Source organism: Orbicella franksi, chromosome 9 (assembly GCF_964199315.1).
Source record: "Orbicella franksi chromosome 9, jaOrbFran1.1, whole genome shotgun sequence".
NCBI classification, from domain to species: domain Eukaryota; kingdom Metazoa; phylum Cnidaria; class Anthozoa; order Scleractinia; family Merulinidae; genus Orbicella; species Orbicella franksi.
The window spans coordinates 19871188-19892649 of record NC_138153.1 but is presented as its reverse complement, the minus strand read 5'-3'; the positions used below and the strand labels follow the sequence as shown (position 1 = coordinate 19892649).

General features: G+C 38.0%; 2 protein-coding genes across 5 annotated transcripts in view; one reads left to right on the top strand and one right to left on the bottom strand.

The window, feature by feature from the left end:
• LOC145497886 (uncharacterized) overlaps positions 1 to 6070 on the top strand; it is a 30207-nt gene extending 24137 nt beyond the window's left edge. For all 4 annotated transcript variants that reach the window (XM_081477757.1, XM_081477754.1, XM_081477756.1 and 1 more), the window contains 6 exons: positions 422 to 526; positions 887 to 955; positions 3214 to 3363; positions 4765 to 4901; positions 5156 to 5231; positions 5554 to 6070. In XM_081477757.1, coding sequence (XP_081333883.1) covers positions 422 to 526; positions 887 to 955; positions 3214 to 3363; positions 4765 to 4901; positions 5156 to 5231; positions 5554 to 5598 — 582 coding nt within the window. In that variant the 3' untranslated portion in view covers positions 5599 to 6070. The remainder of the gene's footprint in view (positions 1 to 421; positions 527 to 886; positions 956 to 3213; positions 3364 to 4764; positions 4902 to 5155; positions 5232 to 5553) is intronic.
• Positions 6071 to 11997: 5927 nt separating this feature from the next.
• On the bottom strand, positions 11998 to 15248 carry LOC145498114 (uncharacterized). Its single transcript, XM_081477987.1, has 2 exons — positions 15011 to 15248; positions 11998 to 12352 (listed from the first exon to the last, which is right to left on the bottom strand). Exons 1-2 carry the CDS (start codon positions 15191 to 15193, stop codon positions 12206 to 12208), a joined length of 330 nt encoding a protein of 109 aa, XP_081334113.1. The 5' UTR covers positions 15194 to 15248; the 3' UTR covers positions 11998 to 12205.
• Positions 15249 to 21462: the final 6214 nt, after the last annotated feature.

Below are 21462 nucleotides of genomic sequence, written 5' to 3'. Positions count from 1 at the left end.
TGCAAACTTTCTAGTTAGCATAAGAACAGCTTGATTTACACAGTGGCTCACAGCCATTTTGATCCAAAATATTGGTCATTGTTGAATGGAAGCCAAGCAAAAGTTGATCTGCCAATAATTTTTTTGGGTGGGAATGCATTTTAATCGACACATTTGAAATTCATCCTTCTAATTGTACAAACAGCATAGGAGGAAAATTCTACCTGCAAATTTAGCATGTTGCATGTGGTAAAAGTTATTTGCGCTGAGACTATCTACAACCACGGAGGATTGTTGTGGAAGTCTATCTGTCTGTCTTTTGTCCTTTTGTCTGTCCTTTCTGTCTGTCTTCCTTTCCTTCATTTTACCTTCTTTTCTGTCTTAAATTTGAAAATAGTATTTCTGAATTTGACTACTTTGCAACTGGCACTTTCTGTTACAGCTACGTTTCCAAAAGTGTGTAGATGCTCATCCGGAAATTATGCAAAAAGTAGTCACTGCTGAGCAAGAAAAGGCAAAAGAAAAACCTGACAAAGAAAAGGATAAAGTAAGCTGTTTATAAAGAACAAATAACTACATTGGATATGAAGTATCATGAATTGATTTTATGGCTCTCCCTTGGTGCAGCCTGTTTTAAGGAACATGCACTGGTAAATATTGACAGCTGGTTAAATTTATGTTAACATGTAATTTCTTAGTCGTGGTGGAGGAAATTGTTGTGCTCTTTTACGTCTCTTCCCTGGATTTCCCTATCAGTAATAATTGTAGTTGTCACAGTGACTACCTACAATGAAAGAACTATTCAGTGTGTCTTGTCTCTGCTTTCTATATTTGTGCATACACACTTTACATTGACACTTTTGAGTTTTCTCACTTTCCATATCCACCTTGATTTGTTTTACAACAGGCTGGTTTTATGACAAGTGTTCAAGGGTTACTTGGAAAGCTTGGGCCAAAGAAAGGGGGAGGGAAGAAGGTCAGTACTGTGCAATAAAGAAAATAAGTTAGGTTGATGCACACTGTATACTTGCTTGTGATTCAGTTCAGCTGCCAGCATTGTCAGCATCATGCTATCCACTGTAGTAGTTATCTTTGTCATCTCTTTTATTTTGCATCATCTTTGTCATTACTACTGCACCTTTATTCAGTTTTCCTGTCCCCATTAACCTGACTTTACTTTTTTGTGGTGATAGAAGTGACGGAAAAAATGAACGCCAGATCACAGTTTACATTTCCATCATAGTCTTCAGTATCAGCCCTGGGCACCACTATGTATACCTTTAACATGTGATCTAGCCAATTTGTTGCACTTTTATGTACTCTTTATTAGAGTATTGCAGTAATTTTAAGCATGATCGTGTAACTACAGAAAGTAACTAAGAGTGTGGACATCACCTGCGGTATTCATTCACTTGGTTGCAGGTTAGGTTGCCTTTAGTCTGCATCACATCATGTACATGTAATGCAGTCTTACTTCGCCTTTCAATAACAGGCAACACTCGGCTCAGTCAATGGCTTTGTGGCATACCTCTCACAGAGCAGAAGTGTACTTTTGTTTTGCTGGTAGCTGTCATGATATGATTGATGGCAGCCAAAAGTGCAATCATTAGTTAGGTTTTGAACTTCAGGGTTTGCATGTTGTTGAAACGTGAAGTAATGTCATTGTTGTCATCACTGCCTAAGTCACTTCAGTGTGCACTTAAAGTGGTACTATGATCAAATTTTTACCCCTTGAGTTTTTGGGTGTATCGCGTAGAATTCCACGAAAGAATAAAAACGCTGTTTACCGTTTGCAAATATCTGCATTAGTTCCAGAGATATTTAAGTTTGAAAAGTGTGTGAAATATGCAAACGAGATGACTGATGATGTCATACACTCAACCCAATATTATATCAAGTCTATGAATAGAGCCATCTCAGTCAATTTGCAGCACAGACCATTGAAACTTGGTAGGCTAATAGTTCTACAGGCAACTGACTCTTTTCCAGTCCCCACCCACTTGATTTCAATATGTTAGTAATTTTCAGCTCGAAAAACATTAGATGAAGCCACGAACTCGAGCTAACAGATTTATATGCTTGCCGATCACGCATATGAGGCACCATTAGCAAATATCAAAATGGAACTTCAGTCCCTCGCACAAATTCAACATAGAGCAGCAAGGTTTATCTTTAACATTAAGGAAACTGTTCTAGACACTGAAGTATTAAAAATGGCAAATTGGAAATCGTTAGACCACCTTTACAAGAAAAGAATTGCAAATATTACCTATCAAGTGTTTTACAAGAAAGCTCCAGATGGCATAAACTCTCTATTTACAAGACACTCTTCACTGAGAAATCATAGAGACAACCTGAAACTCTTAATTCAACGACCCAATACTGACTTTCTCCGTTATTCATTTTCACATCGTGCATCAATTCTTTGGAATAACCTGCCCCTACACTTAAAAAGCAAACCGAATCTAGGCTCTTTTAAATTTGCACTGAAAGAAAATTCTGATTTTTTAGACAAAATTACCTTTAACGGACTATCTGGAACGAATAGAGACACTGTTAATTATGTATACTAAAATTTTATCATAGTTAATTTTTCAGTATAATTACTTTAATTACTTTATTTTCATTCATTCCTCACGTTACTGCAAAGATTTTAGCTTTAGATTTATTGTAAACTGTTATTTAGAATGTAATATACTAATTGTAGGTCCACATCAGCTTTTAGCTGCCAATTTTATCGACCCACTTATTAAATAAAGTATGTATGTATGTATGTATGTATGTATGAACTCCAAAGGTGGCCAGAAAAGCCTTTAATATTGGGGAGGTCTGGAACCCAGTATGTTGCCATGGTAACAAAACTGTTCAGCTCGTATTGTGCAGCACAATTAGTAGAATCTTACTGCAGAGAATCAAACACCTCTGATACAAATTGGCCGAGATATCTCTCTTGATAATATTTGATCTCTATTTGGTTGAGTTTATGATGTCATCACTTGGCTAATTTGCATATTTTACAAACTTGAATATCTCTGGAACGAAAAGAGATACTTGAAAATAGTAAACAGCATTTTTCTTCTCATGCGGACTACCTGTTTATGTTTTAAAATGGCTTAGATAGGAAAGATGTGATTTTCGTCATAGTACCACTTTAACTTTTGCTTTGTTATAAAAGAATTAAACATGTTGATAAGTGTGTAGTGTAACTTATTTAAACTCTTAATTATTAAACAGGAGGAGGGAAATGCACCTGAGAGCAAACCAGCTTCCAGCAACATCCCAGTGATAACTTGTAAGCCGTCACATACCTTTATGGTGAAGTACTATGGTGCCCTGCCTGTGGCTGTGGGTACAGGAATAGAGACAGTGGAGGAAGCAGCTAAGGTGCTTATACAATATTCAATAGTTAAATTTTCTTTGCTTTATCAAGTGGGGATGTTATGAGAATATTGAAATCCTCAACTTGGGTATATTCTGACTATTGAACATTCATAGTCATGAAAATTGATAAAATTTGACTTATTTTATTTGCTACTGTGCTAATTTTACACCGCTTGTGAATGAATAATCAAAAATGGAACAGAAAACATGTTAAGAAACCAGTACTTGGAAGGTTGACCACTTGGCACAAGCTTTTGTCTGGGGAGGTAGAAATATTCTGCAAAACACTGAAGAGTAAAAATACTAAGCGTAGATTGAAAGCTGGTGTATAAGGAGAGCTGATACAAAAAAAAGATCTGTTATCTTATAACCGCACTTTTAAAATTATGTTTTCTTAGTACTACAGTCTCAATGCAGTGCACATTCCAACGCAGTCTTTGATGATTCATTGATTACTGTAGACACCATATCACTTGATCAATGCAAACTGTGTTATTGCACCATGATCGCTCTTAGCCCTTGTGAAATCTATGATGATGTAATGGTCTTAATCTGGAAGTTCGCTCAGGACATGTGTATGAATGATACGAAAAGGAAATGGGTGTCATACTATTAATAATGCTATTAATAAACAGCTTTCTTCCTTTAAAGTCAAAATTATTTTAATTTGTTTGTGCTATGTGTAAAGAACAAGCGAAGTAGTCACGTGAGTCACACAATCTGAGGTTTATGCCATCCACAGCTAATTTTAGAACAGTTGTGTTTTTTTCCCATAGCATTGACCTAAGCGCAGCAAGTTCTTGCAAGCTCCTGTTTACCTCAGCAAATATTTAATTTTCCCTCAGATCTCTTAACCCACTGCGATGAAACGGCCAAAGAATTCATTTCACTTCATTTGCCTAAACCCACAAAAAATATTTGCAAAAATTGCAAGTAAATTAATGACCGTCGCTTCTGGCAAAATAAATTTGCAAAGTAAACATGATCTTATTTGTCACATAGTGAAAGTGAAAGCTACAGTGTCAGCACATTCCATGGCTGACGTAATACCTTTTTTTAGCGTATTTATTATTCCCTTCGAATCCAACGCTTTGATAAAACCAAAAGAAAATATATTTTACACACAATAAAGAAAACAATATCCGTAACATTGTCCATGTATTAATGTTTCAGTAGCTTTTGGCGAATAAACATCACAGGTTGCGTGATTCAAAATTTGGCGGAGAGGAAGTTTGGGTTTAGTCACCGACAAAACTAAAAAAAAAAATAATTAAAAAATAAACCCTGTGCAGAACATGAACTGCACTCAGCCCATGGCTGCACGGTTGATGAAATACGGTTAATGTAGTGGTCTAAAATAAAGTATTTGTTGTAGGTAATATCATATCATTTATTTTGTTTTAGCATCTGGCTGGAGGAACTCTGTTAGTTTGTCAGTTGGATGTCGCTCTTAATGGCGTGACGCTTTACGACAGTCAACGGAGTTCATTGTCAAAGAGGAACCTGGATGCTGATACTATATCATACTGTGGTCTTACAAGGTATGTTCTTATGACAGGATCATTTACAGTGTAATATGATGGCAATTAAGCATTGTTTTGTACAGTGTTAGAGGTTTGGCTTTCAGAAGCTTAAGGCATAAAAAATTGTATTGTAAGTTATGATGTTGTGATGAATTTGTTTGTGATGCTGGGAAAGGGTGATCCGATGACCTTTCTTGGATTTCCTCAGTGTTTGGTGATAATTTGTTTTTGTTATAATTTGAAGATATTTATCTTGTGTGCTTTTGTTACAGTAACAGAAGCCATTTTGGTCTCATACAAAGCATGGGAGGAGGAAAATATGTTTGCCATGTATTTGCAGAATACAAGGTGAGTACCACTTGAAGTTGCACAGAGTATTTGGAATCAGCATCATGTTTTTGGGAGTCACCACTTTTTCTATTCAAAGAATCAGATTAGCCCTTCACAACTTTGTTGTTTGTGTTTTTGCTGAAGTTGGCTTTGATTACTTGTATTGGGACTTAGTTCTTATCAGTTGTTGTGATTGCTTTCAATTTATTGTTTTTGGGTGTGAAACTAATTTAAAAACTGCTGTATGAATGTAATTTGTGCTCTGCTTTGTAGGTCAGTTCATACCAACTGAGTCAGTAATATTAACAGAGTGAAAAAAATTCAATTGTTTATATTTCAGACCAAAGCTGGGCCTATTGTTGCTGCCATTCATGAGACACTGTGAAGAGCAAAGCGCAGATATAACAGAAACAAAATCAGTTAAATGGAATCAATAAAAGCTTATTTAAATTATGTTAAATAAATAAATAAATAAATAAATAAATAAATAAATAAATAAATAAATATTTGGTATCTTAAAGTCCACTGGATTGTATTCCATTGATGGTAATTATCAAACAGGAATTGTGTAAATAGTTTTATGACAGTAATCACTGAACCTTTTGGGGAGCAGCCATGGAATTATCAGTTAGGTTTGCTGAAATGCAATATTATTGTTGATTGAAATCAAGATTGGATTCTTGTGTCTAGAAGCTACGTTAGTCCTGTCACATAGTACTCCTTAGAATCAAATGATAGCAAATGAAATTTGCCTTGTAAGGGAGTCATATCATATGACTAACTCTAGAGGAATATGGAACTTACCACAATTGTGAATTTTGAAAAGTATTAGTTGAGCAATATGAAATATGTAAAGATTTTTGTTATTTTCTAGACTTCATTAGTGAGTAAATGCCAATTCAGTTGGCTCTCAATATGATTGAGAAGTTTACAGTGGAGATCTGATGTGAAGATGTGATGTCCACTCTTTTAGTTGTCACATTCAATAATTTAAAATTTGTTTCTTTTTATAGAAATATTTTTTTATCTCACTTCTGTTCTTTTATAGAATTATTTTTGTATCATTTTGCATTTTGTGTTTGCTCCATGTTCATTGACTTTCAAAGAATGCAAAAAGTGTCTGAATTAATGCATAGATGCATGAATGAATGAATGAATGAATGGAGAAATGAATGAATGAATGAAAAACAGGAATAAATAGGAAAGACAAAATGAGTCTCATTAAAATTATAAAAGAGCAAGCAATTGGTGCCAGTAAACAAATGAGGGAAGGAAGAATGTAAAATGTAACTGAAAGGGACAAAGTGGAAACAATATGGCATTTGTAGATAATTATTATTGATAAAGTTTATTTATATAAACTTCATTATCTGAGATTGAATGTGCTCGGTCACACTTTTTTAACAATAATATTCTTTGCCTGCTGTCATTGATTAGAAATATCTCAAAGTGTAGTCTGAAGGGTAATTAATCATTCAACTAAAGATCAGCTGTGGAAAAAAGAAGCTGACTGCTGTTTAGGAAATGAGCCTGTGATCCTCCCCCTGAGTTTAGGAAGAGAACCAGACCTGAGAGAGCAACGAAATCAAGCCCAGACTGACCTCTGATATTTGTGACAGAACAATCTAAAATAGTGTCACCTTACCCAGTTATGCAAAGATTTGAAACTCAAAAAAATATAAGCTATTAGTTATGGCAACTTTTGAAACAAAATTTGCATCTACATGTAAATGAGCTTTATTAGATAGGACAAATTGTTAATGGTATTGGATATAGTTAAGGATAAATTTGAATGAAAGGTTTAAAACAGAATATTATCATGGTTATTATTGGGAGGATCAAGAAATTTTAAACCCTTACTGGTTTGTGGAGTAGTTTTGGAAAGGGTGTTTTGCAGTTTAAGCCGGTGGAAAATTACGCATGGCAAGTTTGTATTGGAGAATTTCTGAAAGGTACTTACATTTTTTTAGGAAGAATAGTCAAGGCATATGATAACCCTTTTCTGATAGCTGTGCTTTCAAAATAAGGCTTTGAAGGAACTAAATTTATTTAGTCAGCATTTTTGTAGTAGTAGACTGAAAGTTAAGTCCTGGAAGTAACAGTTGTTTGTTGAGTGTTTGTCCAGGTGAAGTATGCCTTAAGATTAGACTAATATTGTGCAGTACCATACTTAATACTAACAAATCACCACAGTTGCTTACTGACAATCATGCTGAATGAACAACTTGAAAATTATGAATCTTATTCATTTTGTGGCTACAATGTTTTTACCAAAATTATAAAACTACAGCTGCTGTTTATTAGTGTGAAACAGTGTATATGACAATGTTAAATCATGCTATTGTACAGGACAATTACGTCCTTAAAATTTAATCAAAACTGTAACTGGACTTGTGTAGAGAGTTGGTATGCCAAAGCCTGAGAATAGTAATATTACTGTTGGGTTGTTTGAGGTGGAATCCTAGGATGTCTGATGTAGCTTTAAATTTTTATGCAGTCATTGTGTTCTTGGAATAGTATTTATTATTGTTATTGAGTGTTATTGTTATTCAAACAGACAATCTGCACTCTCCCTTTGTTGTTACCATTTCTGTTTACATTCAGTCCCCTAAAAATATTCCTTTAATATAATATAATTAACAAGAAAAATTGTTATTAAAACAGACAAGAGATTCTCAAGATTTATGGGTAATACAATTCAGAGTAACTTAATATATTATAAATACAATTGCATGTATTCAAATTATTACTTGATATCATTTAAGTGCATGATCAGTGATGCATTATTATTTTTGTAATTAATATAGTTAGAATTTTCTTTGATTTTTTTTATCAATCACTGTTGGGTTCATCTAGTAATTTTTTATTAAGTTTGTTATCACTGATAACTGTTGAAGTTATTTCATTGAATGCTACACCTATTATAGTTGAGTTGTAGAATTATCTAGGTACTTAAAATCTGTCTTGTGTTACGCTGGCTCCGTGCACATTTAATTACAAAGATAAATTGTGACAAAAACTTGACCTTTCATTCATTGTTGAGTTGTAAATTAATAATTAATCTATTAAGACAAATATTATTTAGAAATGTGGCTGAAATTGTTTTTTGTGTTAAGCTAGTCACTTGTACCTTGCTGTTAAGAATGATAATAATCAAAGAAAATGGAAATTTATGTCAATAAAATTGGTCATCAAGGTGGCATGGAATTTATTTTCTTCCTAGCTAGACTGTATAGTAACTTCACTCCATATTACCACTCTCCTTCTTGGGGCGTACATGAATACCAGTGATTGTTACAGCAACCCAACAAAAATAACAATAGAGAGAGACAATAACCTGTTATAAGCCTGCAACAGTCTTTTTCTCTTCTTGTTTTTCTCTTCTGTTGTTGATATTAGGAAATTTATTCAAGTTTGCAAATGATCCTTACTCATAAATATAAGCAATATCTAGCCTCATAGGTGAAGCATGCATACTACCGAAGTGGCTTTCTCCAGTTTCTGTAGCATAAAGCAACTACGAGTATTTTTACTTCCCCCTGGATTGGATACTTGTTCATCGCAGGGTTATCCCCATCATTAAATTTGCTGGTACCCATTTATACCCCTAGGTGTAGAGAGGTACTGTGAGAGTTAAGTGTCTTGCCCAAGAACACAACACAATCATCCTTGCCAGGGCTCAAACCTGGACTGCGCAATCCAGAGATGAGTGCACCAACCCTGAGGCTACCACACCTCATATTTGTCTATAAAAGGAGTTGGACTGTATTTCTCCTGAGAGATTCTGCGTGCAACTATTATGCAGCTATAAAGGAAGCAAAGAGAGCACATTTTAGCAATAAGATTTCAAACTCCAATCAGAAACAGTTATTCAATCTTATTGACAGTCTGTTCAAGGTCAAAGGATCGCCGACTCTACCAACTCATGATTCTGAGCTTGTACTTGCAAACCGTTTTTGTGCATTCTTCACTGATAAAATCAGCGCTCTAAGGTCGGAGCTTGATACAATGCCATCCAGAAGCCTATCGATACCTTATCAAGAACAGCCTTCTTCTTCCACTTTATCGAAGTTCAAGGCAGTTTCGCTTCAAGGTGTAAAACAATCCGTCATGGCAGCGCCTTCCAAGTCCTGTTCACTGGATCCACTTCCGACCAGTTTACTGAAAAAGGGTATCGACGTATTGCTGCCTTGTATTACCTCTATAATAAATCGATCGCTAGAGGTTGGAGAGTTCCCTGCCACCTTCAAGCATGGCCTTGTAACACCTTTATTGAAAAAATCTGATATCGACCATGAAATACTGAAGAACTACCGTCCAATCAGCAACCTTCCCTTCCTTGGTAAGATGATCGAACACGTAGTAGCAATGCAGTTTAAGCACCATCTGGTCATCAATAACCTGTATATCAAAACTCAGTCAGCTTACCGTGCATATCATAGCACCGAAACAGCCTTGCTGCGAGTTTCCAACGACATCAACTTGGCGCTTGACAATCACGATGATGTTGTTCTAGTCTTGCCTGACTTATCGTCTGCCTTCGACACCATAGACCATAGTGTCCTTACGGATAGGTTATACACCCGGTTTGGTCTGAGAGGTACCGCCCTGGCTTGGATCAAATCGTATCTGACAAATCGCTCGCAGGCGGTTGTTATCAAAGATGTTCACTCTTTTTCCGCTAAGTTAATCTGCGGTGTTCCTAAGGGTTCGGTGCTGGGCCCGCTGCTGTTCTCGGTCTACGTCGCGCCCGTTGAAGATATAATCATCGCCCATGGCCTCCAGTCCATGATATTTGCGGACGACACGCAAATGTACTTGGTTATGCAACGATCTGAACAATCATCTTGTTTGAGTAAGCTAGAGCTTTGTGCACAGGATATCTTATCTTTGGATGGCTGATAATAAATTATTATGCAACTCATCGAAAACTGAAATTTTGCATTTTTCATCTCGTTATCTTCAGCGTCAACCTATAGCCGCGGTGAATATTGCTGCTTCTGAGATCAAGGCAAGCGTGAATGCCCGGGATCTTGGGGTCACTCTCGACCAGTGCTTAACGATGTCCACGCATGTAAGCAATCTTTGCAAATCTGCTTCATTTGCTCTAAAGCGTATTGGAAATATTCGTCAGTATCTTGACCAACCAAGTACAGAAAAATTGGTTCACGCCTTTGTGTCCTCTAAACTGGACTACTGTAACAGTCTCTTGTATGGTCTACCTGACAAGGAAATCTCGAAAATTCAACGTGTTCAGAACTCGGTAGACTACGAGTAGTCCCTCTTTCGCTTAGTAGGCTGATTTAGCAAGAGAACGGGAACGTCAGTTGAAGACGGCGCGCACAGAACAAACACCCAAATATGGTCAAATTAGAACAGAATCCAGGTTATTCCGCGCGCCCTGCAGTCATCATCTGACCATATTTGGGTATTTGTACTGCGCGCGCCGTCGTCAAGTAACGTTCCCGTTCTCTTGCTAAATCAGCCTATTACGTCGTGCGTGACGCGAAAGAAATTCGCGAGAAAAAAATGGCCGCGCGAAATCCTGGGGGCTAGGAGCGCGCGAAAGGAGGGACTACCGCCTAAGTCCAAGAGTTTACCTTTTCACGGCCGAGTGATTTTTCGGTGTAGGATTTCTCATCTTGACGTCCTCTTATTATCGCCTGTTATCAATAGCCCCGGGAGATATGAATAAATATTGCTCTACTCTACTCTTCAAGTAGCCAGGTAAAAACATATGCCGTGAGAAGTATAGCTTCGTTCAGTGTTCGTTCAGCGAAACTGCCAAAGAAGTTTTAAAAAGAAGACGGCGAAAGAGGCCTCTTGTAACGATTTTCGCTGCGTCTAAAAGTTATTGCGAAAATTTCAACAGGGTTTCAACCGAGAATTTACATTATACATTATACATTATCCAGGATTTCGCGCGGCCATTTTTTTTCTCGCGGTTTTCTTTCGCGTCACGCACGACGGACTAAGCGAAAGAGGGACTACTCGTAGTCTAAGAACTCGGCCGCCCGGTTGGTTACAAAAACAAGGAGAGCGGATCACATCACGCCAATCCTCCGCAAGCTTCACTGGCTGCCCGTGCGCAAGCGTTTCATTTTTAAGATTTTACTTTTTACTTACAAAATTTTAAACGGTTTAGCACCCTGTTACTTGGCGGAACTTATTAATCATCGTCAACCGATAAGGTGTCTTCGTTCAAATAATGATCACCTGCGACTGCACATACCGGTGTTTAGGACAAAGACCTACGGGGGACGCGCTTTTTCATCTTGTGCGCCAGCACTGTGGAATAGCCTCCCACTTGATGTGAGAAGTGCCCCATCAGCGGATACGTTTAAAACTAAGCTTAAAACGTTTTTGTTTAATAATGATCTTTAGTATTTCTATAATGAATTTTAGTATCTTATGATGAATTTTAGTATTTAATGAATTTTAGTATTTTATCATCCATGGTAATTTAATATATTTTCCTTGCATTGGTTTCATTATCGTTTTTCTCATTTTTATTCTGTAAGAGCATTGAGATTTTTTAATGTAATGCACTAGAAATAAATTATTATTATTATTATTATTATTATTAAAAGCACTGGCCCTGAGCTATTTTGGCTTATTCACCTCCTCCAGCACATTCAAACAGGAATAAAGAGCATGGCTTGGAAAAACACAGGAAAATGGCTTCCCATGTTTGCTTAAACATTCGCAGTGCCTACACAAATTTACTCTGTTTTGAGTCTTGGCCAGTCGCGGTTCTCTGAAAATATGACAAAAAAGGTGTGTCTAAAGGTTCAAAATAGAGAAGTTTATTCACATCAGCACTAAAAATTATATGGAATTAACACATAGGTTCTATGAGATAAAACAATGTCATTTCTCCACCGTCTAAATATGATTTCAAATTCCATAACTTACAACATATTCTGCTCAGCCCCACATCACCCTGTTATTTCATGTATCATAAAGCAATCATGTCACATGGATGGAAATCTTCACTTTATAATTCCTTGTTCCTCTAGCATTACTTTAAGTCTTCCCGACTGATACAGTTCAGCTGTCTCTGATCCTCCACCAATACTGGTTCCTTTAATAAACACGTTTGGCACCGTGCCTCTTCCTGTGATGTTTTGTAAAGCTTCCTAATGAAGGAAGAGAAAGACCTACATTAGTTTAAACGACTATTGCAAAAAATTGAGTCTGGAAATAGGAAATTCGTGCTTTAGCCACATTGGGAACTGGCTTTCACAGCAAATATGTTTTTGAAACAATTGTGAAACATTTTCTTATTGTGATCTTCCAGACAACATCCATACCCCTACTCGCCTGAAGGAATCCCAGTTTAGCTTCATAACTTTCAAAAAAGACTTCTCCACTACTCCCCCTTGGGACTACTATCAATCTTTCTTGCTGAAGGCATGGAAAATTCCTGGAACACACATTTTCAAGATGCCAGATTTGGCTCTAAAAAGGTCTTTCCAGAACAGCTGAACTGCAAATAAATATTTTTCCCACAATGTTTATATTTCTCCAATGATTCAACAAGTTCAACAGGTGAGAGGCCCTATTGAGATGGCATCACTGATAGCTCCTTTTACAAAGTTAAAAATATTACAGGACTACAGATAACTCATCAAATAAATGCTTCAAGCTTTCCTTTTTTTCCTCTCTTCTACAATGATGAAAAAAAAAACATCAGCCATTCCCTGTGCAGCCGTGATTGTTATTCAGTTGATATCTTTATTTCAATCTTACAATTTAGTATCAATATGAGGGTCGTACAGGGGTATTCTCATGATGCGTGATTAGCTGATTTTATTTTCCGTGAAATGTGAATTTAGGAAATTATTCTTCGTGATCCACAAACTAAAGGTTTTGCATGACCCGTAAAGAACTTAAATTATTCACCGATATTTGTGCTTTCACCACTCAATTCTAAGTGATTTTGAGTTGTGGATCCTCCGAATGGTTAGAGTTGTCTATCGAGAGTGACTTAGACATGTGATTTGCAATATGGGGCCTTGACTTAGCCTTTCATGATTTTTCTTTCTTCGAACACTCTTTCTAGTGTTAGAACAGGTTATTAAAAAGAGAATCTACCTTGCTTACATGTATTTCCGTGATTAAGGAAAACGAAATTTTTATATCTGTGATCCTCTATTTTTTTTTTGTTTGTGAACCGTGCCATAGCAAAAACCAAATAAAAATTAAAAAACAAAGCTACTGGTGAGCTATCACTGATGTATCATTGTAGTGGCTGCATAACTTAAGTTGTGGCTAGTGGCTTTGCAAATTCTTACTTTTCTAGCTAATTGTTGGCATACTGAAGCAATGCTAACTTAGGTACAATTAGATGGCAATGGTTTCCAGTGATGTCCAGGTAAAAGTTACACAGTTATGCGTAAGTACTGCTACTGTTTACCAGTCAATTCAAAGTCAGTTTAACATGGATAGTCAAACAATATACTGGATGACTATAGTGTCGCAAAGGTAACAGTAAATGGCCACAACAGCACGATAAGGTAAGGTATCAGCTGAGTTTGCTTGTGACAACCATACATATTGGCCTGCACTGGTATTGATTGATATATCAACCAATACTCAACCCATGTATCGATCAAATATCAGACAATAATTACTATTAACTGATATTGATACTATCATTAATTTATTTTATTATGTGGCTGTGTCTCACAAGGACTGGGAACTACCAATTTCAGGGATTGGATTGGCCAAAATCAATATTGAAAGCGGTCTAGATTTTCCCATCTAGAATGGCATCTAGACCGGTAATGTTTTGCGGTGAAAAAGTTGCAAACTAAAATACAAAAATATTGGCTATTTTCTTATGGGAGAATTAATTTCAGCTCATCGTCATTCACAAGCAAAATGTCAGCTACATTAAACAAACTAAATTCTTCTTGTTTGCCACATAATAAACATCATATTAACCGAGCTTGGACTGTATGGGAGAATCTTGACCTCACTCGTGTGCAGACTTCACTGTGTTCGGTCTGTACTCATGACGTCAGTCTAGATTCTCCCATATAGACCTCCTGCTCGGTTAATAAGAGCTAAATATCAAACAATCACTGTCAGTGTCTGTTCTTCTTTGCTACATGACTGCAAAATCACTTGACTTAGATTTGAGGATGAGAGTGACACATGATATTATAGCTTGCTTTTCTGAAATATACTTTTCATTGCCATTCTCAGGATGATTTGATAGTGATAGTTTGATATCTCAATTTACCACTTTTTCGGCAGCTATCATGATAATCTCATATGATAATGATATTTTGATATTTGACATGCACATTGTGATAAAAACGATTTCTCCATATTATTCTATTATTACCAAAATATCAATAAAATATCATTTTTCAAACTAATGATATTCTATCAAGATATTTTGATAAACCGCAATCCTACACCTTAGTGACCAATGGATTCTTTCCAAGTACAATTGCCAGTAAATTTTCCACAAGCTTTCGAGTACTGTAAATGAATTTGTGCCCGCCTTGGTACTATCATGATAAAAAGTCTGCTTCAGTTGTGAAGGAAAAGGAGGGAGGGTATTTCTCTCTTCTCCCCCGCCCCCCCCCCCCCCCCCTCCCTTCGTCGTCTCTTCATATTTGAGAGAGGGGGACTTCATGATCATGGGGAGATTCTGGTACTTTTGTATCAGTAATTCTGCTACCCAGGCCTTAGAAACCTCTCACCGTCTTGTAGCATTCCGCCCAAAGGATGATTGCGTAAACGAAAACAGCATTTTGTCGGCGTTGGATTGAGATTCTTACCTGGATTTCTTGACCATCCTCCCTTCGTTCAATTTCGTAAACTTGCATCTCTTGAACGCCGACTTCCGATAAAATCCTCTTCGCCAGAATTGAAAAAGGACAGGCTGTTTTTGAAAAAACTACAACGTTGTGGTCTTTAATCGCCTTTTCTATGAATGCCCGGGCTGTCCGGACCGCCGACATACTTCAAATCCTCAACACTAAGCCGCCATTTTAAATTCTACCCAGCAAAAGTAGCGGCCTACTCTTGCACCCAGACCTCGCTCACACTGATAGGGGCTTTGTGGAGCTGAAAACGCCTAGGAACGGATCCCCAGGGAAAGAGGTAACCAGTCGCCTGTAGATACCTAAACCCCTACATCAAATTAAAGCTTATAGAGCTGGCTATCAAACTACACCAAGAATTTTGAAATAAAAGGAATTACTGATTTTTTTCACGACCACTCAATGCGAACGTCATAATCACCTTTTAGAAGCTACAAGTCAAAGCGAATTTTGGTTTTCGCCAATTTATTTTTTCCCTCCATTTCAGGACAAAAGCACTAAAAAGGCGTGTCTGCGTTTTGCCATATTCAATTGCAGTAAAAAGTTACAGAATATTTTCGAAATAGGATTGAAAGAATGTGAGGTGATCCTACAAAAATCGCTCTCAGAGAAAGAATATTTCGAAATAAACAATCCGCAGACATTGGTTTGTTTTCTATATGTTAATCTAGCTACTGTCCAAACTTGAGGGCAATCGAACAAATTCCCTTTGATTTTTAACTCTTCAAAAAGTCTACTTCAAGCGAAAAAATTTATTAGAGAAAATAGCGCTGAGAAAAATATCTTGCTTCGCAAACACACTCGGCCCACAAAACACCTTCAACTGGGTTCTCAGATCACTGAGCCAATCAGCGCTTGGAAAGTTTATTACCATTAACCTCGCTCCCCGAGGTGAAGTTTACTCGCGAATCTCCGAAAAACCCTTGCGTTTCGCAATGCGTTCAAGGCGGAGAGATAATTTTTCCGTAGTTCGGTTTTTCTTGAAGCTGATTAGGCAAAATGCGGACGACGAAAAAAAAAACGAACGCTAGAGTGGCTGGGCGAAGAAAACAAACAAAAGAAAGCGCGCCGGCGCAAATGTGCATGGACAATATTCCAATGGATCTCAATGAGTCCGACGATTCATCGGTATCAGACTCCACAAAAGAGTCGCTGTAAACATCGCTGTTATCGCTGTCAAGTTCCCAAATTTTTACAGAACCTTTCTCGATCTTTTTGCCCGCTTGATACGAAAGCTAGAGCTTCATCCGCGAGGCCAACTTTCGCTTCTTCACTCATTGATGTATTTTTATTAGTTTTTCGCTTTTACGTGGTCCATGTTTACTTACAACTTACTTGAATTATAGGGGAAATGCTTGGATTAACAATGCTGATCAACTGAGTAGCCAGCCAATTCGTGGTATCCGTATAGGTAATATTCCCGCGAAAGTGATGTCGGTTGATTGCATACACGAGTAATATCAGGAGCCATAATCGGGGACGGAGACCGTAAGTCTTGGGATCCGCGCGCACCTATGATATGGGACAATTTTTCTATTTTTAGAACAAATTGCGCCATCCTGACGTCATATATCCGCGCGGATCCACGCACATGTCGGGGGCTCTCGCGTGGATGTTGTCAGGTTGCGTGATCAAATGGTGAGAGTTGAGAGACCTTGAGAGATTATCTTGCTTATTTTTCACAGCGATGGCAGGGAATAAGGCAGGGAATATGAACCAGGGCGCTTATATGTAGTTTTATGCTCTAAGCTAACGGAAAGGGTAGGTTTCTCAGGGTCGAAAACAAGACTTCAATCTCCCGCTGGGAATGAATAATAAGATCTGCTCGCGCTAGTTGTAAGCTTACGCGTATGTTTTTGCGTTTGTTCTGACTTAAGAATATAGCAAAAAAAACACTCTACTCTGCTATCGAGTTAATTTGTGAGTTTCTCAGACAATGGTTAATCATAACCAAAACCTGTTTTGATGGTTTCTTATTGTTTCTGCTTGTTTGGTGAGTGTGCAAAAGTTTTTGAAAGGAAAGTCTGACGCGTACAATTAGCTCATTTGCATAGTGCAGCTCGTGCACTTTCAAGTCCGAGTCGGTGTTTTCAATTGTCAACAAATCTTGACAAAGATTTCTTTCGTTATCTTTTGTGCTGAGATGCTGCAACAAATTTCACGAACGCAAAAAAGGCTACTAACATTAGGTGTGTTTCTTCAGGATAAACGTAGTGAAGTTTTACAATGCGAAAATGAAAATAGACAAGGAGTTTTGATAACTCGATCAACAAAATCGAAATCGAAGAAAGCGTCATTGTAACTTTGCTGATTATTTCTGCTTAATTCGCATATTTTCAGCTTAGCTTTTAATATGTCCTCAAACATTTATCAATCTTAAACATATTTAAAAACTATAGAGTTATTGTTTGAGTTCGATGTACGCTTTCACACGAAAGTGCGGCGGAAGTACAATTTGTCATGTTTACTGACTGTACAAAACAAGCATCAGCGGGCGCTCTCATTCATCGACAACAGAGAATTTACTGGATTTTTACACGAATAAAACTGAGCAGTATCTACGGACGTAAAGTTATTGGGTCTTGGTGAAAAATCAAGCGTTGCTTACAATTCAGGCGAAACTCAAACTAGCAATTATTTTGTTTTACTTTTCGGTCGCGATAGACTGGCAAATTCCTCGCAAGCTTGTGGCAAGAGGAGTAGGAAACTATGAAGTCCTGAAGCTCTGCTATATCTGAATATATCCAGCTAGTTTTTTTGCTGTGTAATGGAAAAGCTGTTAATCTTCAACATATGTGAAATTTAAAGTGGAGTAATGTGCAGCTCATGTAAAAGAAGCATCGGTCGGAACACAACTTGGTCAGCGATATATATCTATAGTAAGCTTAAAGCGGATCATACCTAAATTCGACACTGTCTTACTTCACTCAAACTGGAGCAGCTTACGACGAAAATACTTAAGCAAAATTCCAACAGACGTAAACGCGTTGAGTTGTGGGCCAAAAACATGAAAAATTTCGGGAGTTTCGGACGCCATTCCCCCCGCGCGACATCCGCAAAAATCCTCGCAGCATGTACCCGCGTGTGCTGCAGGCGATGGCGCAATTTGTTCTAAAAATAGAAGTTTTGTCCCATATCATGGGGACAACCCCAATACTAGAAACGGCGCGCGCTTACGGTCTCCATCCCCGATTATGGCTCCTGGTAATATATAAGGCTGTTAATCAAGAGGAAACTTTTACTTCCGGCCATAACGTAAAAGCTCCATTTCTCCGCCAATATTAAGTTTTTTCAATTTTTGTTTTCAGAAATTAGAGATTACTCTTCGACCATTACTTTGAAGAAAATTGTCGATCTGAATGTATACGGTAACCCTTAAGACGATTAAGAAATTAAAAAAAAACGGTTAAAAAATATACGACGTTTCGACATTCTCGGACGTCATTATCAAGTGAAAAAAACAGTTTGGATATTCTATAAATACAAGAAAAAACAATAGTTCATTAAAAAGAAAGGTAACATAAAAATATGCTACAAGCTAAACAACGAGTTTAGCACTGATGGAGTCACTCTGAGTGTTAAGTCTAGGCCTCGGCAGTCAAATTTCCCAAGGCACTTCTTGAGAACACGAAATTGGCCCTTATTAAGAATATTTTTTTCACCGTGCACTTCTAAAAGGTGTTCACCGATAGCCGAATACTTGTGTTCGGCAATGCATTGATGAAGGTGTCGGGCTGTATAACCAGCATAATCTGTATTACACAGATCACATGCAAATTAATAAACAACGCAATGCTAACTTACAATATTCGGCTTAAATTCTTAAATGTTTTCAAGAAAAGTTTTTTCGCAATTTTTTATAGCTAAATGTTTTAAAACGTCGCTTCTTTTTGATCCAAGATCACTCAGATCGTCCATGATCCAAGTGATGTTGGATCTTGGATCCGAGTGATTCTGATCCAAACACAATTTGTTTCAACTGAAGTTGAAGACTTTTTAGGGCCGCCGCGGATGACATGGAGAAATTTAGCCCAGACAGAAAAGCCTTGCTCGTGTGCTTTAAGGTGTGACAACGGGTTTTTCCGCTCTGAACTCTAGCTGGGGGGAAACGGGCGTTGAGAGGTCTAACTGGCCGGACGACTGCGCTTGACTCGGGAAGTAGCTCGGAGCAACACGCTTGCTGCGGGAGAGGAACTTGTCACGGACTCCAAAGTACCGTCGGATCTGCTACAACTGAAATCAGGACACTCAGAGAACTTGGACTTCACTCGTTTATTCCTCGTACTTCGCTATACGTCTACCATTGTCTACGTTGTACAACTCTTTGATGTAAAATCGTAAATCGTGGAGATGTAAAGTCGTAAATTGACTCGTGGCTCCCGGCCACGCCCATCTAGCAGTATGTCACCCCAGTATGTGTCGAAAGAAAACTTGAGATTCTCTCAAATACGATTAACATTACAACCAGACCGACTGCGTGTTGGACAACACTAAATTACAATGTGCAACAGGTTTTTCCAGTTTAACTGTTTTTCCACCTGTCCACGGTCAATGCAATATGCGCGCCAACGGTTAATTGACTCAGCGGAGCTACACTCAAAATTATTTAACTTAGTGACCCCTGTGATACTTCGAGAATCATATGTATTTTCCGCTGTTATTCCAAGTAATTAGTCGCAGTTGTTTTCGTCTCACACCTGCCGCACCCACTATTGTGCATCCTGTTTTGCATGGATGTCCTGATTGGCCAGTTATTAGTATTTATACTCTCCGCTGTCTCTTGAGTACCATTCACGCTCGCGGTTCCATACAGTTTATTCATCTTTCTGGTTTAGGCCCCCCACCCCTCTCCCGTTTACTACAGGTTTCGTCATTGCTTTTATCTTTCAGGCCGTAGAGACGCTTCTGGCGACTTCTTTCGCTGTTTCAAATGCGGCAAATTTGGACACTAGGCCAAGGAATGTAGATCCATGTTCTGGCCGGGAAGTTACCAGTCCCCTAGCTACAATTCTTGCCCTGGAATCTCCTACAACAAGCCAACCGCAGGCCAATCAACTCAACCAAAGCAATGAAGATGACTTGGCGCAGGTAGATCAAATTACACAGAATTACGAACTTGAAAGCGGACATTCATTAAGTGTTAAGGGTAATTTGAAGAATAATTTAGGTTTCTGGAGATTTATAGGTGTTCCGGATTTTATTTTGTCTATTATTGAAAACGGCTACAGGCTGCCGTTCATCAGTTTTCCGTTGGCCGTAAAGCTAAGAAATAATAAGTCAGCTCGACTTCATGCTGATTTTGTGGACCAAGCTGTTCTTGAGCTTGTTAACTCTGGTCGGGTGCGTATGGTTAATGAGCAGCCTTTTGTTGTAAATCCCTTGTCAGTTTCTATACAGCCATGCGGTAAAAAGAGGTTAATTCTTGATTTGCGCCATGTCAATAAGTCATTAATTAAGCAAAGCGTTAAGTACGAGCACTGGAAAATTGCTATGGCTTATTTTGCGAAAGACGCGTACATGTTTTCCTTTGATTTAAAAAGCGGTTATCACCATATCGACATTGCGCAAGAGCACCAAACTTTTCTGGGGTTTTCATGGCGGGCGTCTGATTCCTTTAATGAAGTATTTTATGTTTTCACTGTGCTCCCGTTCGGTCTTTCCTCTGCCCCTTACGTTTTCACAAAGGTTTTGAAGCCTTTAGAAAAGTATTGGAGAATACAGGGTCTTTGTATAGCCATCTTCTTGGACGATGGTTGGGCGATTGTTCAGGATAGAGAAAGTTGTCGCACTAAGGCCCTAGCTGTAAGGGGGGATTTGTATAACGCGGGTTTTGTCGTTAACGAAGACAAATCGGTATGGGAACCCACCCAAGTATTGGACTGGTTGGGTATAACCTGGAATTCTGCACTGGATACTTTAAAAATTGTAGAAAGAAGAGTTCTTAAGGTCATCAATACAATTGATCATATTATTGAAGCCGATTTCAAAGTGTCTGCCAGAGAGTTGGCCTCCTTCACAGGTCAAATTATTTCCACCGGGCCTGTAGTTGGTAACATTGGCAGGATAATGACCAGACATTGTGGCTTGTCCACCTTGTGCAAAGATAACTGGGATTCTATATTCCGTCTCGACGATTACTGCAAGGAAGAACTGTATTTTTGGAAGGAAAATATGGTTAATGTCAACTCTAGGTATTGCTTTGTAAGTAAAGATCCTAGTTATTTTGTATATTCGGATGCCAGTGCTACCGGAGGTGGAGCAATTATTGACTTTAACAATGATTTTGTGTGCCACAAAATGTGGTCGGAGAACGAGAGAGTTCAAAGTTCAACGTGGAGGGAGTTGTCTGTTATTGAGTTTTCATTGCAATCATTTGCCTCAGTGTTGGAGGGATCACACGTTAAGTG

Bases quoted from the DNA above. Each gene is read 5' to 3' on its own strand.
- LOC145498114 (XM_081477987.1), bottom strand. From the start codon at position 15,193: ATGTCGGCGGTCCGGACAGCCCGGGCATTCATAGAAAAGGCGATTAAA. The intron at 12,353-15,010 runs GTAAGAATCTCA...TTCCTTCATTAG, and splicing joins AGGATGGTCAAGAAATCCAG to GAAGCTTTACAAAACATCAC.